Source organism: Rhodnius prolixus, unplaced genomic scaffold (genome assembly GCF_049639745.1).
Source record: "Rhodnius prolixus isolate KJV_2025 unplaced genomic scaffold, Rpr scaffold_36, whole genome shotgun sequence".
Classification (NCBI taxonomy): domain Eukaryota; kingdom Metazoa; phylum Arthropoda; class Insecta; order Hemiptera; family Reduviidae; genus Rhodnius; species Rhodnius prolixus.
In genome coordinates, this window is record NW_027411639.1 from 352406 (window position 1) to 368983 (window position 16578).

The 16578-nt window shown below is 35.3% G+C and overlaps 1 protein-coding gene across 8 annotated transcripts in view; it reads left to right on the plus strand.

Moving 5' to 3' along the window:
* The window catches only part of LOC141462335 (suppressor of lurcher protein 1-like), a 418108-nt gene that overhangs the window by 57223 nt on the left and 344307 nt on the right, over positions 1 to 16578 (plus strand). For all 8 annotated transcript variants that reach the window (XM_074144106.1, XM_074144108.1, XM_074144104.1 and 5 more), the window contains exon 2: positions 12621 to 12675. In XM_074144106.1, the coding sequence (XP_074000207.1) occupies positions 12670 to 12675 (6 nt within the window). In that variant the 5' untranslated portion in view covers positions 12621 to 12669. The remainder of the gene's footprint in view (positions 1 to 12620; positions 12676 to 16578) is intronic.

The window sequence follows — 16578 nt, forward strand, 5'->3', positions numbered from 1 at the left end:
TTTCTTTGTGTTTGGCATTCGTTTGAATCGAGGAAGTCGAGTGATTTTCAAATCGTGTGAAGTGTTGCAAGGACGGTTTGCAGCTGTTCCAGAAGAATCCGCAGGACTTTAAGCGTCGTTTCGTCACTGTGGATGAAACATGGATACATCACTACACTCCTGAGACCAAAGAACAATCTAAACAATGGGTTACCAAGGGGGAATCTGCGCCAAAAAAGGCGAAGACCGTTCCTTCGGCCGGAAAGATTATGGCGACTGTCTTTTGGGATTCGCAAGGAATAATCCTCATCGACTATCTGGAAAAGGGTAAAACTATTACAGGTGCATATTATTCATCGTTATTGGACCGTTTGAAAACCGAGCTGCAAGAAAAACGCCCACGATTGGCCCACAAAAAAGTCCTTTTCCATCACGACAACGCACCAGCTCACACCTCAGCAGTTGTGGTCGCAAAATTAATGGAAATAGGGTTCCAACTCGTTTCACATCCCCCCTATTCTCCAGACTTGGCTCCCTCGGACTACTATTTGTTCCCCAATATGAAGAAATGGCTGGCGGGAAAAAGATTTTATTCAAACGAGGAGGTGATTGCAGAAACGAATGGCTATTTTTCAGACTTGGACAAATCCTATTATTCGGAAGGGATCAACAAACTAGAGCAGCGTTGGACGAAGTGTATAAGCCTAAAAGGAGACTATGTTGAAAAATAAAAAAGGTTTACCCCAAAAAATGAAGTAGTTTTTATTTTTGCACGGACTTTTCAAACGACCCTCGTATGTGCTTAAGTCTATAGCAGAGCTAACAATGAAATATGAATGTATTTAAAAGTTATAGAATGAATGCAAGAAAATGACTACAGAAGGATTACGTGATTTTAATTTCGGTTAAGCTATAAGGATGGCAGGAATATAGAGTACTGATTAGCTGTAGTTTAGTAGATATAGTAGAGGGATGAATGTGTGAAGCGAATGTATTTATAAGTAAGAATGGAGAGTGAGTGATATTCTAGTGATAAGCTCCTAGACGATGCTGGCTGAATGGCGAAAGCCAATGCCCCCCCCCCAAAAAAGTCCACATCAACTATAAAAAGAATGTTACTCCGAAGGCGATCGGTACATCAGGAACTCCGTTTTCTAATTCAGTTATTCTGCCATCAATCTTTCGGTAAGAGTCGCTTGACGTTTTGGTTGAATTTAGGGAAATGCTAGAAAGAGTATGGGAGCATCAGTTTGGGATATCTTGCTGCCTTTTCTTCCTACCTCTCAGCAAGATGTTGAGGTGTAAGATTGAGAAATAGCTTAAATCCTGGCAAAAATACAAGGGCTCAAACCGCTTTAGTTGGCCTGGTCCAGGAGGCTCATCGAGGAGAACAGAAATCACATTTTGTCCCAGTTCTTTGTAACAGGGAAAGTTACTGCATGAACGCAAACAATGATTGCTGGGAACCCAATGGCCATAAAGAGAAACCCCAAATTACGGCACAAATTTAAGTCGCAATTTAACCACTTTTTGTCGCAACCAGGACAAGGAAGATATTACAAGACATACTTGGAGTTTGGGAAATAATTTTTGGTGGATTCCCAGGCTAGAAGATTTTAGATTGAGCTTTAAAATTGCACTTAGCATTTTATGCTAGATGATTTTTTTTTTTTTTTGAAAGGAGGTGAAATGCTTTTTACGCACAGAGTGCCGGACTCCCAACAAAATGGCCTACCGGCTAAAACAACCCCCTTCATCCCTGGACCTAGCCTGGATTCACTTATGCAGCATTGCTCGTACATCAGGCTAGGCCCCCCAATCTGAAACTAATTAGGGATTCGCTTCCTCCTCATCCAACTCCCTTTTTTTACCTATTAAAACTTCTCTGGCAAAAGTGGTGACCGCACTCCAATTCGCTCTGCTTGTGAGCACTATACTTTGGAATCGGTCAGGAGTCCACCGGCCGACGCTCCCCTCCAAATCCCTTCTGAGACGACCCCACCTTTCACACTCAAAAAAGGTGTGATGGGCATCGTCCCCCAAGGGGGCAGTCCCCTCCCGGCCTCTTGCCCATTTTCCGCAGATAGTCTCGGAAGTAGCCGTGACCAGTGAGGAGCTGGGTGAGATAGTAATCTACCTCAACGAAAGACCGTCCAGTCCAGCTATTCACGTCCGAGACTAACTCCGCAGTCCACCTTCCTCTGGTCTCCTGCAGCCACGCAGCCTGCCATTCCCACATAGTACGCAGCCGCTCCTCTCGAGTGACTGCTGTCTTGTCCATTTCCCTCCTTCTCCCGAAGATTCTCTTTCGTTCGGAGGCGAGAAATGAAATAGGAATGACCCCCGCAATCACCGTCACAGCTGGCTCCGAAACAGTCCGGTAAGCAGAGGCTATCCGGAGAGCACCGAGCCTCTGTACCCGCGCCAATCGTTTCCTATATGTATCTCTGTTTAGGGCGTCCGCCCAAACTTCTGCCCCATACAGCAATACTGAGTGTGCAACACTCATCAGAACTTTATGCTAGATGATAGGCTTTGAAGTGGTATGATAATTCACTTTAAGTTAGCTGAATCGCCCTAAATATATAGTTCCCAAATTTTTAAGACGTCGTTCACTTGTATTGATTAAGGACGAGAAAAGTTGAATGTTTTACGAAAAGTTTAAGTTATAATTATTTGCCTTTAAAGGAATTCATGTAACTTATTTTTCTTTATCAGGTTGCTATAAAATTTCGGATTTTTTTTTTTTTAGCTGCAGAATTCTTTTCATTCATTATTTTTTAATTGATTCATAATTACAAAGTGAGGAGAGAAAATGAATTGCTACACTTTACTGGAAGTTCTATTTTAGTTTGAAAAATTCTGGCCATTTTTTTTAAAAAAAACTCTTAATTACAAAAATATGTAGTCAGTCTATTCATGTTGATCTTTTCTGAATAATTTACACATTAAAACAAAACAAATTAATTAAGTAGTTCAACTCAACTCCAAGATCTTTCTCAGGCAAAAAAGACTATAGTTTTTAATTGTAAGTTTTAAATGCTAACCTTGTAAACAGTAAGGTATAATTCTAAAAATTACGTTAGTAAGTAGCTTAACGCCCGAGACTGTTCTGAAGATAGGAGACCAAGTAATGTCCAGAGTTCTTCTCAATCATCTATTTGTAATAACTCTGCGTACCATTTCTGATTTGCTATAGCAATTATTCTGTTCATTATTGTTGGATAAAATTCAGCAAAAGGGAAGAAAACTGACTATTGTCTGTTAAATGTTCAGTAGAGATCGCTATTCACCAGTGAAGAGTTCGAAATTATCAACTTATAGATAGGCACTTCCTTTGTTTTGTTTTTTTTTTTTTAGAGTCTTATCTTCAACTCTTCGGCAACAACTTCCGTTAATGCAAAGATCGATTCATTATCCCCTAGAGAAACTAAGTTCAGAATACATTCTTCCTGAACTTAGCTGTTCTCTTCCGTAACTTGAATTGCCCTTAAAACTTTTTTACATGGAAAGAAAAGAAAGCTCAAGAAAACTACTGTTTTCTTATCTCAGTAGCGAATGAAAGCTAAGTATGTAAAAGTGCTTCATATGGACCATGGCCAAAATAATCTAAAGAGAAAAATGTTATTTAAAAGAGATTAAGCTTAGAATGAGTGATCAAGTGAAAACTTTAATGATATTCGTAATGAATAGTGATGCACGAGAAACGAGACAAATTACCATGCATACCAAGATCATTACCGGACAGTGAGCTGTAAGAAGCTCCTAGGAAGAGAAAAAAATCTAAGGGCAAATTTTTACACTAAGCATCTAGCCAAAAAACCATTCATTACTGCACGAGACCGAGACGAGGCGAGACTTTATGCAGTCTCGATCTCGGTCTCGGTCGCTCAAATCTCGGTCTCGGTCTCGTCGAGATATCTCGGTCTCGGTCTCAGTTATTTTGAATTTTTATTTAAGTATTAAAAGTGCTTTGCTATTAATAATCTTTTCAAAAAATGTTATTATTTTCTAATAATTATTTTAATTTATATATTGTTAATGAAAATGTGTGTAAAAGAAGACAACTACTTACACTTCAATGCATCATATATTACTATTACTGTTATATGTATATCTTTATAATTTCAAAAAGATGTTAAAAACGCGCCAAATGAAAGACCAAAATAACATATCTGCCTGCTATAACAAGTCGATTCGTGAAATAAAAAATACACCTCCCAACAAACTTCCCACTCCATTAGTTATGGCTGTTGGTGAAGATAAAGAATCTGATGATCCACCTTTTGACTGCATCAATATTTTTGCACTATTTGCTCAAAAATCAGCAAATATCACCGAAGCATGGAAGACAGAAATAATTAATTATACCAAATTAGACCAAGCACCAGTAGACGTTGACATTTTAGAATGGTGGAAAACACTTGAGAATTCCTTCAAAAATTTGTCTAGAATGGCGAAAGATATTTTTAGTATCTGTGCAACTTCAGTGCCATCGGAAAGATTATTTTCACAAGCTGCGATGATAATGACCAATAGAAGATCTTCTTTAACTTCTGACTCAGTAAATACTCTTTTATGAATCAATGCTTGGGCAAAGAGTGTCTTAAAACCGAAAATTTGTGGCAATATTTTTTAGATACATAGATAGTCTTTTTTTTCAAATTCACTATTCTAAAATTATTCTAAAATTCTAAAATATAATTCAAATAATATCTAAGTTCAAAGTATTAGATTATTAATAGTGAAAATGAAATTGAATGAATGAATGATATGAATAGTAAATTTATGTAAAAATTAGGTAATTCGAAGGGGGCGTGACGGTAGCCGAGCGGTGCGAGACCTGCGAAGCTAATGTGTATTGTGGTACTGGGTTCGATTCCCGGTCTTAGGCCTTGGATTTTATTTAATGGTTAGTAGAAGAAATTTACAGTAAAGTATGTTTGCTAGTCGCCTCCGTCCGCGACACCTAATTGGTAGTTGGACGTAAAGCCCCGCCTGAAAAAATTACTTATGTAATTTTAAGGCATTACTTTACTTATGTAATTCGAAGTCAAATAGATGTAGTAATATTGAACATATATCGTATAATAAAATCGTATCTTTTAATAATTAATTCAATTATTGATGATTATTTATTAATAAAGAACACAATTTTATAATTTTGTAGCTAAAAATTAATATTTGAAAAACCGAGACGAGACCGAGATTTCTCGACGAGATATATATCATGTCTCGATCTCGGTCTCGGTTGCTCAAGTCTCGTCTCGGTCTCAGTCTCGGTTTTTCAAATATTAATTTTTAGCTACAAAATTATAAAATTGTGTTCTTTATTAATAAATAATCCTTACGGGTATTGAATTAATTATTAAAAGATACGATTTTATTATACGATATATGTTCAATATTACTACATCTATTTGACTTCGAATTACATAAGTAAAGTAATGCCTATTTTTTCAGGCGGGGCTTTCTCGGTATCAACTCAGATGTTGATGCGCCTTAAATTATTTAAAAAAATTTTAAGATAAGCTAACATAGTATAATTAATTTTTAAGATAAGCTAGTATAATAAAATTTGATTTGAAACCGTTTGGCATCAGTCACATTAATATTCAGTATGGTTGTTTGCTGTATCACTGGTGTTTATAAACAATCTCTACTAGAAAATACACTTTCGTTTGTTCGTTATCAGTTTATAAATGTTACGAAAGTGCGTTATTGTTTGTCCGTAAAATTGATGAACTAAATCTGCTGACAAGTTATTCGCGGAGCAGCATGTGGACCTGATTGTTTTAAATCTACATTCAAAATAAACCTGCATTGTTTTGAACCTGCACAGTAATTTATGTATTATTTTCTTCTTTCATTTCATTGAACAAAAAACGTTCTAATTCAATTTTCTAAATTGTATAAAATAAATATTTTTTATATTTTTTCTGCTAAATTACATTGTGTATGGTGGATAGAAACAAAATTTTTGTATTAAGCGTTAACTTGGATTTTCATAGACAATAAAAAATTCAAATTTTATAGCGAAATCGCATTTTTTAATTTTATCTTCTTTTTGCTAAATCAATTGATTGATTCTTTATTAATTATTCATTAATCCTCAAACTGTTTTTACTTAAAATTTTACCCTCTTCTAAACAGTCTAAAACGGCTTGCACATTGGCTATGTGGAGATTATTTAACAGACGTAAATTATAAATTATAATAATAATAATAATAATAAGGGAAGGGATTAGCTATGAGGTTAGCATACTGGTCTCACACGCGGAGGTCCCGGGTTCGAATCCAGCCGCTGACCCTTAGATTTTCTCTTCCTAGGAGCTTCTTTCAGCTCACTGTCCGGTGATGGACAGTAGGGTGTTTCATTTTTCCGAAGTTGTGAGTATCTCACAACTTTGCTTGTTTCCTGAGTCTAAGTATTACAAAAGATGTATATGCCAAATTTCATGAAGATTGGACAATAATTAGAGGTTGCTCACATTAGTCACTATTATCTCAAACTAGCTAACTTGCTAATATCAAGCAAGGTGGATGGCAAAGGCATTATATGCATTTAAAATAGCCCCTTTTGCTGTACAATTGAATATGTCTCAACGAGAATTGAAAGGAATGAAACGCGTAGCCGATTTTATCAGTCTCATATATGTTCGATTTTGGCACGAGGCAACTGTAAGTCGATGGGCTCCAAAGAATGTTTTGGATTTGCTACAGCTTCTGGACTCTTACCCGGATACAGATGTCAAAAACGGTGCAGTGTCTGTCGGAAACAAACGTGTGATTGGCTTTTTTGGAGAACGTATTACTGAAGACGTTAAACAAAGTATGGTTCAAAATTTGGAAACCAAATCTGCGAAGAAAAAGGAATTGTAAAGATTAGAGGGTAAAAATCTAGACTTTGAAGAAAAAGACGTGAGCCATTTCGTTACCAAAAAAACCAAGACGTTCTTTGAGTTATTTGGGATCTACGACGTGACAGAACACTGCAGTGATTGAGAATTTCGTATTTTTTCCAAATACTACAATATAAAAGTGTTCAAAGTGTGCAACCTCTAAATATGATCAAATCTTCTCGAAATTTGGTATGCGTAACTTTTAAATTACTGAGACTCGGAAGGCGAGCAAAGTCTGCCAAAATTTTATATTAATTTTTTTATTCCCTACAAAATGAAACACCCTAATGGACAGTGTTGTCTGTAACAAGAGAACACTGCCCGGAGGCCGGCAGTGCACTGAAAAAAAGCTCCGGGCGCCAATAACCATAGAAGTTGACGCGCCTTAAATCATTAAATAATAATAATAATAATAATTATTATTATTATTATTCATAGGAAATATAAATTACAAATTACAAAATGAAAATATTGTATGGCTTGGAAAATCCGTCAGCCGGAGTCGATGTTACTATATAGTGATATGTACATTCATACATAGAGAAAAGAAAAACAAATAAACCAAATAATAATAATAATAATAATAATAATAATAATATCAGGGAAGGGATTAGCTATGAGGTTAGCATACTGGACTCCCACGCGGAGGTCCCGGGTTCGAATCCAGCTGCTGACCCTTAGATTTTTTCTTCCTAGGAGCTTCTTACAGCTCACTGTCCGGTGATGGACAGTGTTGTCTGTAACGAGAGAACACTGCCCGGAGGCCGGCAGTGCACTGAAAAAAGCTCCGGGCGCCAATAACCTTAGATGTTGACGCGCCTTAAATCACAAAAAAAAAAAAAAAATAATAATAATAAAAATATAACTGAACTAGAAATAAAAATAAAACGAAATAACCAAATATATAACAGAATTATAAATTAATAATTAAACTCCTGAACCAGCTGATAACGATAAGACCAGGCATGGTGAGCATATTTAATAAGAGGTTGACAATTTTGCTTTCCATTTAGGAAAGAAATCAGTTGTTCTCTCGTAAGTACTTAACGTCCGAAATAGAGTCTCCGGATTTCAGAAAGAATTGAGCAGTCACCAAGAAAGTGAACCACGTCCTCAATGCACCTTGAATTACAAAGAGAACAAAGTTCAATCTCCCTAGGCAGCCATGGCGTATGATTCAGGTAGACAAGCTCATATCTTAACTTAAAGATCCAGCGGAGTTCAATTAGAGTTAGACCCAAGGAATGATCCTCATTCAGGTGACAAAGGTTAAATGAGTGGTCAAGTTCTCTGTATAAAAGGAAGCGGGACGAGAGAGAGACGCGGTCTAGAAACCCTCGACGATGAGCTGCTTTCATCTTGATCAACAGGGAGGCTAATTGATCCTTCCACGCAGGTATCTTTTCCACAGAGGCCACAAAAATCGCAGGAATACTTCTGAGCCAAGTCTATCCAATGTCGAAACCAGAAATACTTTTTATTGATAATCTCCAACGCTAAGATTCTCGGTAAGCGGCACTGGGGGAGATCTAAAACTCTTAAAATATATTTAAAATGGAGTTTCAAAGTAAATACCTCCAACAGGTCCACAGCGGTCTCAATGTATAACATATAATTAAATTATAAGTTATTATACATAATGATTAAATTTATGTCGACAATTTTAAAATAAAATTATTAAATGGAAAAATTGGCGAAATATGAATTATGGAGGCATTTTATGACAATATAGAAATGCTTTTGCATCTCCTCATATAATGTTCAATATTATCAACTAATTAATGCTTAATGTATTACATGATTGAGTTTATAATTAGAACTTAACGGTCCTAATTTAGTAATAATAATAATATTTGTTTAGGATAAACGAAATGCCGAGGGACGAAGCTAATTATTCATATAATTGCTATTTATTGGATCTAAAAGGTGGCTTTTGGAGATTATCTCAAAATCTATTGGGCATCGTATTTATTTTATTGATTCTCAGTTTGTACATATTGATAATGGTTTTTAGTGACGGTAAAGATATGAAATAAATACATGAAATACAAAGTCTAAAAGAGATAATTTTCTTTGATTAATGAAGTGAAAAGTGAAAATTAAAAAAAAAAAATAACTCTTTCTGCTTCATCGCAAGATGTGAAAATTGAAATACACTGACATTTTCTTTTTGCTTGGAAAATTGTTACATATTAGTTATACAGTAAATTAGTAGTGTTTAGCGAACCGTTCAAATATTGATCATTCAATTGATTCTATACTGTTAATGGTTGTTAATTTAGATTTAGTATGTTTATTTTTCTTTTATCAATATTCACATCTTGATTGTGTCTCTCTTTCGGTATTCAGTTTTATCACGAAAACACATTTAAGCCTCCTGTTTACAAAAAAAATGGTAAGGCAGTTGTTCAAGGGTTTGACGTCAAAAACTTCACTTATAAATGTCATGATGAAAAACGTATAAAACGTTAAATGTGTAGCTCAAATTCCTAGCTTGAAGAAAATTCCTCCTTCAAAAGTACGTCTTTAGTTTTTGGGTTGTTCAGTTTTCTTAAAAATGGCTCCTGTGATTTTTTTAGGGCATTTCATGGGGATGGGTTGTGGTAAGTTTTTTTTTTTTTAATTTTCCGTTTCAGTTTCAGTTTAATTTTAATTTTCAGTTTCCTTTTTCACTAACTGTATAATATTGGTAATGTCTAATTAAATATGATTCAAATTTTCGGAATAAGCAAACTTGTAAGTTAGAATCGTGAGAATAAGACAAAATCTTGTCATCTTTTACTCCATAATTGTTTTCATTTGTTGAAATTTTGGAAGCAGGTCAAAGCAAGCGGCTGCATGATCTAAACAAGACATTCATTGTAAAGAATAAGAAAAAATGTTATCTATTATTGTAATTGCCGTTGAGGCATTTCTTTTACCATTATTAGTAATATCATTTCTCTTGCCTTTTTAGACATGACTGAACTGGCACATGACTGTGATAAAATGTCTATAATTTCCTTAATAGGAGCTGTGCAAATCCTTATTTAGCAAACTTTACTTAATTCAATTTGCTAGTTTTTGTTTCTTTTTCTGGCATTGGCTTTTGCCATACAGCCAGCATCGTCTAGGTGCTTATCACTAGAATATCACTCACTCTCCATTCTTACTTATAAATACATTCGCTTCACTCATTCATCCCTCTACTATATACGCCTATTTACATAAACTACAACTAATGGATGGATCAGTACTCTATATTCCTGCCATCCTTATAGCTTAACCGAAATTAAAATCACGTAATCCTTCTCTAATCATTTACTTCCATTCATTCTAATCGGCTATAACTTTTAAATACATTCATATTTCATTGCTAGCTCTGCTATTGACTTAAGCACATAAATGTTGGTGGAGAATATAATGTCTTCGTAGCGAAATGGTGCATCTAAATACCTGTATATATCGTCAAACATTCGTTTCCTTTCTACCACATAACGTGGACATATCATTATTACATGTTTGAAATCCTCCTCCTCATTGCAATCTACGCAAAGAGGAGAGGACCTTAAAGAAGCTAAAGTTGCTTTAATGTTAAGAGAACCTATACTTTTTTTTTGTTTTTAATATGAGTTTCCATTATTTTAAATATAGTGCCAAAATTCTCTTAAGGCATCCTTAAACCAATTTCTTTATGGAATAAGATTTGTAACAGGTCCTCTACTCTTTGCGTAGATTGCAATGAGGGGGAGGATTTCGAACATATAATAATGATATGCCCACGTTATGTAGTAGAAAGGAAACGAATGTTTGACGACCATGCACCATTTCGCTACGAACCACCGATGTGCTTAAATCTGTAGCAGAGCTAGCAAAGAAATATGAATGTATTTAAAAGTTATAGCCGATTAGAATGAATGGTAGAAAATGATTAGAGAAGGATTACGTGATTTTAATTTCTGTTAAGCTATAAGGAGGGCAGGAATATAGAGTACTGATCCATCCATTAGTTGTAAGGTTTATTATGTATGATAATTTGGTATCTGCTATTCAGGAAACTTCTAGTGAATTAGAATTGTTTAAATGTCAAAAAATCAGAAGTGTTAACAGGTACAGGACCAATAAACCCTGGTATGATTTGGAATGTGTCGAGTCTAAAAAGAGGGTCAAACAAGTTTTAAAACAGATGAAGCTCTCTAAATATAATGAATCTGATAAGAATGTTTTTATTAACGAAATGAAAAAGTATGTTGAATTAGTTAAAAATAAAAAGAAGTCATATACTGTATCTATTATAGAAAAACTTGGTGACTGTAGGAGTAGTGGGGTCTTCTGGAATACCATTAATCTATATCGTAAAGCCAAAAATATTCCCTTGGAATTATCTATTTCGTGTGGAGAATGGGTATCTTATTACAGGGACACCTATCCTGCCAGAAATGTTATAGATTTGACATTTTTAGATATAAGACACCCTGTTTTAGATGCTCCTATAGTTGATTCAGAAGTATACCATATATTAAACCATTGCAAATCTGGAAAAGCACCAGGTAATGATAATATTAACTATGAATTTTATAGATTCTTACCACAAAACTGGCTTCAATTGACTTATTCAACAAGTTAATATTATCAACCATCTTTCAAATTGGTAATTAACCGCAATAATTATCTTCATTTATTAAAAATATAATTATTGAAATTTATTAAATATTTAACACCTCTGCTTCCGTAACAATATCTAAACTATGTATTTGATATTGATAAAGCTAGAGAATTGTTTTGATTAATTATTCATTATCTAAAACAATAGTTTGTGATTCTAGCCGTAGAAAGATCAACAAATTTTGGATGCCATTATATTTCATTACAAACACTTGAATTTAGTTGAACATTTTATCACTATCTGTGCTGTATCCTTTGGTTAGTTCATAAAATCTGTTTTTACAAACAAAGGAGTTGACTTTTTTGTTTTAATTGACTGATAGAACGCGATCAGCTAAAAGCATTCTTCTTTTTTGCACTGTTCACTGCTCCTCAATTACTCTTGATGTCTTGATGCTGTGGAACGAATACTTAAGTCTCAAGTGAATTTTTTTTCTTCAGCAAAAATGCCTTATTTTTTTTTTTTTGTGTGTCTGCTTTGCAATCAAACCTTGTGCTGAGGAAAATCTGCGAATTGATTTTAGAAAGAGGGAGATTTGCATCTTTTCGGACAGCCAAGCTGCACAGAAGGCCCTTACTTACTTTAGAACCACCTCTTCCCTGGTCTGGGATTGTAAAAAGGCCCTAGAACAACTGGCTAGGCACAATAAAGTGTGTGCCCGGTCATGTGGGGGATCAAGGGGAATGAATTAGCTGATCTACTGGCCAGGAACGGAACTAGTACTCCTTTCATTGGCCCAGAACCAGTCCTGGGGATCACCAAGGGTGCAGTTCGTGTGGCTCTCAGCGATTGGATCTGGAGAAAGCAAGAAAAGAACTGGGTGAAGTTTCCGTGGGTCAAACACAGTAAGAGTATAATGCCTTGGATGTGTAAACAAAGAACCAAAGAGACTCTGTGCTGGGGACTCTGATTACAGGCCTATTCACGGGACATGGTAGGTTAAGGAAGTATCTGTACCAGGTGGTGGCTTATTAGCAGGTGCAGATTGTGTCAGGAAGAGGAGGAAACGGCCTCTCATCTGCTGTTCGAAGAGGTTTTAGACATTCACTCCAGTTCTATACCCTGCAAGTCATAATCATTATATTTTGTTACAGGAATGCAGGATAACGGGACAGAGGATATCCATTGACACCGGCTAGTGGCATGGAGGTAAGGATAACAATATTCATTGCAATTTTTTTTTCCTTTAGCATCCTCTGCTCGAAAACTGAATTCCTGCCATGCTCAGTTCAAGGAATACATATACTTTTTTTTTAATTCTCCCATTAGCGTGAGATTATTGAAGACTTCAGTAGTTCTGGGGATTGTTCGTCGTACTTATAAGCAATACTGATAAAGGGTCGTACACATTAAAAAAATATCTTGTCTTCACAGGAACCACTGTTAATCTTTTATTTAGAGAAGCTAGTTTCATATTATTTGTGAATGAGTTCAGAAGATGGAACAGTTTTTACTTTATTGTAAATGAAGTTGTTTTATCTAACAAAACTTTTATCCAACCAAAACCCAGTCGTCCTGATACTGAATATACATACTCATGGAGGTCCAATACCTTCCCTTTATCACGTTCCCTTTATCTCACCTAATACATAACCAACCAATCCCTGCAGTTTACTTTTCTCTTTTCTAAGACTAAGTTGTAAATCGTTCACAAATTTTCATAAATAATAAACAATAAATCGGCTGCATCTTCACGTCTTTGTTTTACTACTATTCTCTTTAATTCACTCTTTTGTTTTCAAACTATTGGATAATTACGGAAAGATAGTTTAGTACAGATTCTATAATAAAACTGTATTATACTAAAACAGCGCACTCCAGTTTAAAAATGTGTATGCTTTACTTGAGCTTAATATTAGTTTGTAGGTTTCTTTTACTTAGAAGAAAAGAGAATGCTTTATTCTAAGCGAATTGCACGTTTTCTCCTCTCAGACTGGTAAAATTTCAGAAATATTTTGGGCACAGGTACACAAGTATTAATAGAAATGATACTTTTTTGGGGTGGAGCAACAATGCACTGAATTCAAGTTAATAATTTTTAATTTCTGTTTTCCCTCATCTCTTGTAGAGGGTAGTATTTCAATGGAATAGAATTGATTTTATGAGTTTTAGAGGAAAATTTTGTATTTTAGTCCTTCGAGTGTTTAGAAAAAGTATTCTTTCCAGTGTGTCCTGTCTACTGTTAATGTGATCTCTACATTAAAAAAAGGGTGCCAACTAGATCTTTTGTTTAAATCCCACCAAAAGTTCTTACAAAGTTTTGATTAGCATCTAGCCTGCCTCGTTTCTAATTAGGGTTTTTCTTTAGACTTGTACTCTATTTTTAGATTTTCTTATACTATATTTAGATATATTACAATCATAGATGCACCGTCTAATAGAAGATAGGTTAAAAAACACATAATATGAATTGATTCAGACTATTTTCATTTGAATAAGACAACCAACATCAGAGACAAATTAACGATTATACAAATCGGGCGCCACAGAACTGAAGCTGATTGCCTAACTTGAGACACAAAGATTCTCCTTAGCTGCCGTAAATATGAGGTGTGGCTATTAAATAATTAGACTGATGCTGCTACAGAAGAACTATGCATGCGCCAAATCCTAACGACTGACAGCTATGCAGCGTAAAGCCTTCTCTTTCGATTGCAGCATCTCACGTGTTTGTAGAGAAATCTGTCTGATCGGAACCGTCGTTAGTGTAAGAGGTGTTAGTTTCGTTTTGCCGAAAACATGATACTACACATGAAGTAGAGCAACAAATTTTCGTGAAATTTCACATCAAAACTTGATAAAACCGCTACTGAAACTTATCTTTTATTAAAAGAAGTTTATGGCGATGAATTATTAATCATGTGCGCGAGTTTTTGAGTGGTTCAAGCGTTTTTATGATGGCCGAGAAGACGTCGGAGATGTTGACTGCCCGTGTCGCCCACGTCCAAAACCGATGAAAATATCGATTATAATTCATCAACATTACTACCGTGAGGTGCTTGTTCTACTCCATGAAAAAGTAAGGAAAAAACCGACCCGATTTGTGGAAGAACAAGTCAACGCGCTGGCTCACACAGCATTGTCTATCAAGACGTTTCTAGCCAAGCACAACATCCCCAGTTTTAGGCCAACCGCCTTATTCGCCTGACCTGGCCCCGTGTGACTTTTATCTGTTACCAAAAGTCAAATCTGTATTAAAAAGAACACGATTTCAGTCCGTTGAAGCTGTGAAAGAAAAAGCGGCACGCATCATGCAGGAGCTCATAGAAAAATACATCCAGCACTGTTTCGAACAATGGTAAATTCGCATGGAGCGTTGTAGTGATAGGGGAGGGGTGTTTATTGAAGGTGATAATAGCTAAATATGTATAAATTTAAAATAAAATGTTTTACAGCGTACAGCGATAGTCTCGTTATTTAATAGCCACACCTCGTACGGAGCCCTACTGGTCACTTCTAATGGATGGCAAATTACTATTGTGTAATAACGTCAGTAGAAAAATGAGGTTGGTCTCTGTGATGTGGGTTACCGTTGGCATGATAGTGTCACTGGGTAGCTGTGTCTAACTGAGTAAGTTTATCTGAATAATTTAGTTAGCGTCTAGTTTCATCCTTCCACTTTTTATCTATTCCAGTTTCAACAAGAATTATGGTTACAGAACAGTGGTAGAAACAGAAATAGAATTATGGTACGAATATAACTAGGTAGTGTCAAAGGCTTTCATTATAATTAAATTTAGGTAAATGGAAAGTGACAAGTTGTATGGTATGCTTACGTCATGTCCAGGGGAAAATCTGTCATAAATGGTTACGTTATGGAAGAAAAACTTTACATAAAGGAACATGTAAACTAGGTAGGGGTAATAACGAAAAATAGTTTCACTTTAATGTACTTTATTTTTCTATAAAATAACATTTTTTTTTTTTTAATTTATTTGTTAAGTTACACCAGCGTTTGATACACTATTAGTAACAATGACAATAACTGGCACCACTACAAACTCACTAATTGAGGGGAGAAGTTACCCAGTGATAACACTCCCTAAGTCATCTACCAGGATTAGTTACCTCTTCAGAAGACAGAAAATCGCGAGGCCACTGGCGTTTCAATAGTCTGAGAGGATGATCTGGATGGTGATGAGAAGATAAATGGCGGACAAGAGGATTGGAATGAGAGTGCAAGTTCTACAAACGGAAGTTCTAGTTCTGTGTGGATAGTTATATTTGAAACGTAAAATGGAGCGTTAACGATAGTGCGGAGAATTTTAGACTGAAAAGATTGAATTCTGTGAAGATCGGAGCGTTTCGTTGAACCCCACAGTTCAATACCTTCTATAAAATAACTAAATTATAAAATGAAGAAGAATTGTTTGATATGAAATAACATCTTTTTGTTGTTAAAAATTGACCTCAGCTAACTAACTTGCAAGAAATAAACCATTCAGTTGAATGTAACAATGAACTGAAGTGCTCGCAACAACTAAGGTGTAAAATATTTGTTGCTCAACCAATCACCACTTTTGCGATGACTATGAATATAGTTTCCCAATATATAACTTTAATAGAAAAAGTTATAACTAATGTGGACCGTCGTGAATACTTTTTCTGTCCATGTCACAATCCAATATGCGCATGTCCATTTGTTATTTTTGACAATATTTTTTGATAAGTGGTATGAATAAAACGTAGATTTTGAACTCCTCTAGCTGCTAAAATTGATTATTGGTTTGGTGTGAGGGAAACTTACCCTAACATTCAAAATATTTAGTCATTTCTGTGCTTTTTAATTTTTTTTTAATTAATATCCTACATTACGGCAAACTTTGCTTGTCTTTATGATAATTACAAACCAGTATTACTTTCATACCCTATCACTCTCAAAAAAGATTTTGATCAAAGATCCTTGAGCCTAGCGAATCTATATAGACTCTAAATTGGAGAGAATGTATCGTACAATAAATTCTGTCATACATCAATTCTTCGAGAGTTGGCCAGAAAGCCTATTGTGGCACGCTCATTATATTTCTATAGGAAATGGGTAGGTAGATGGAA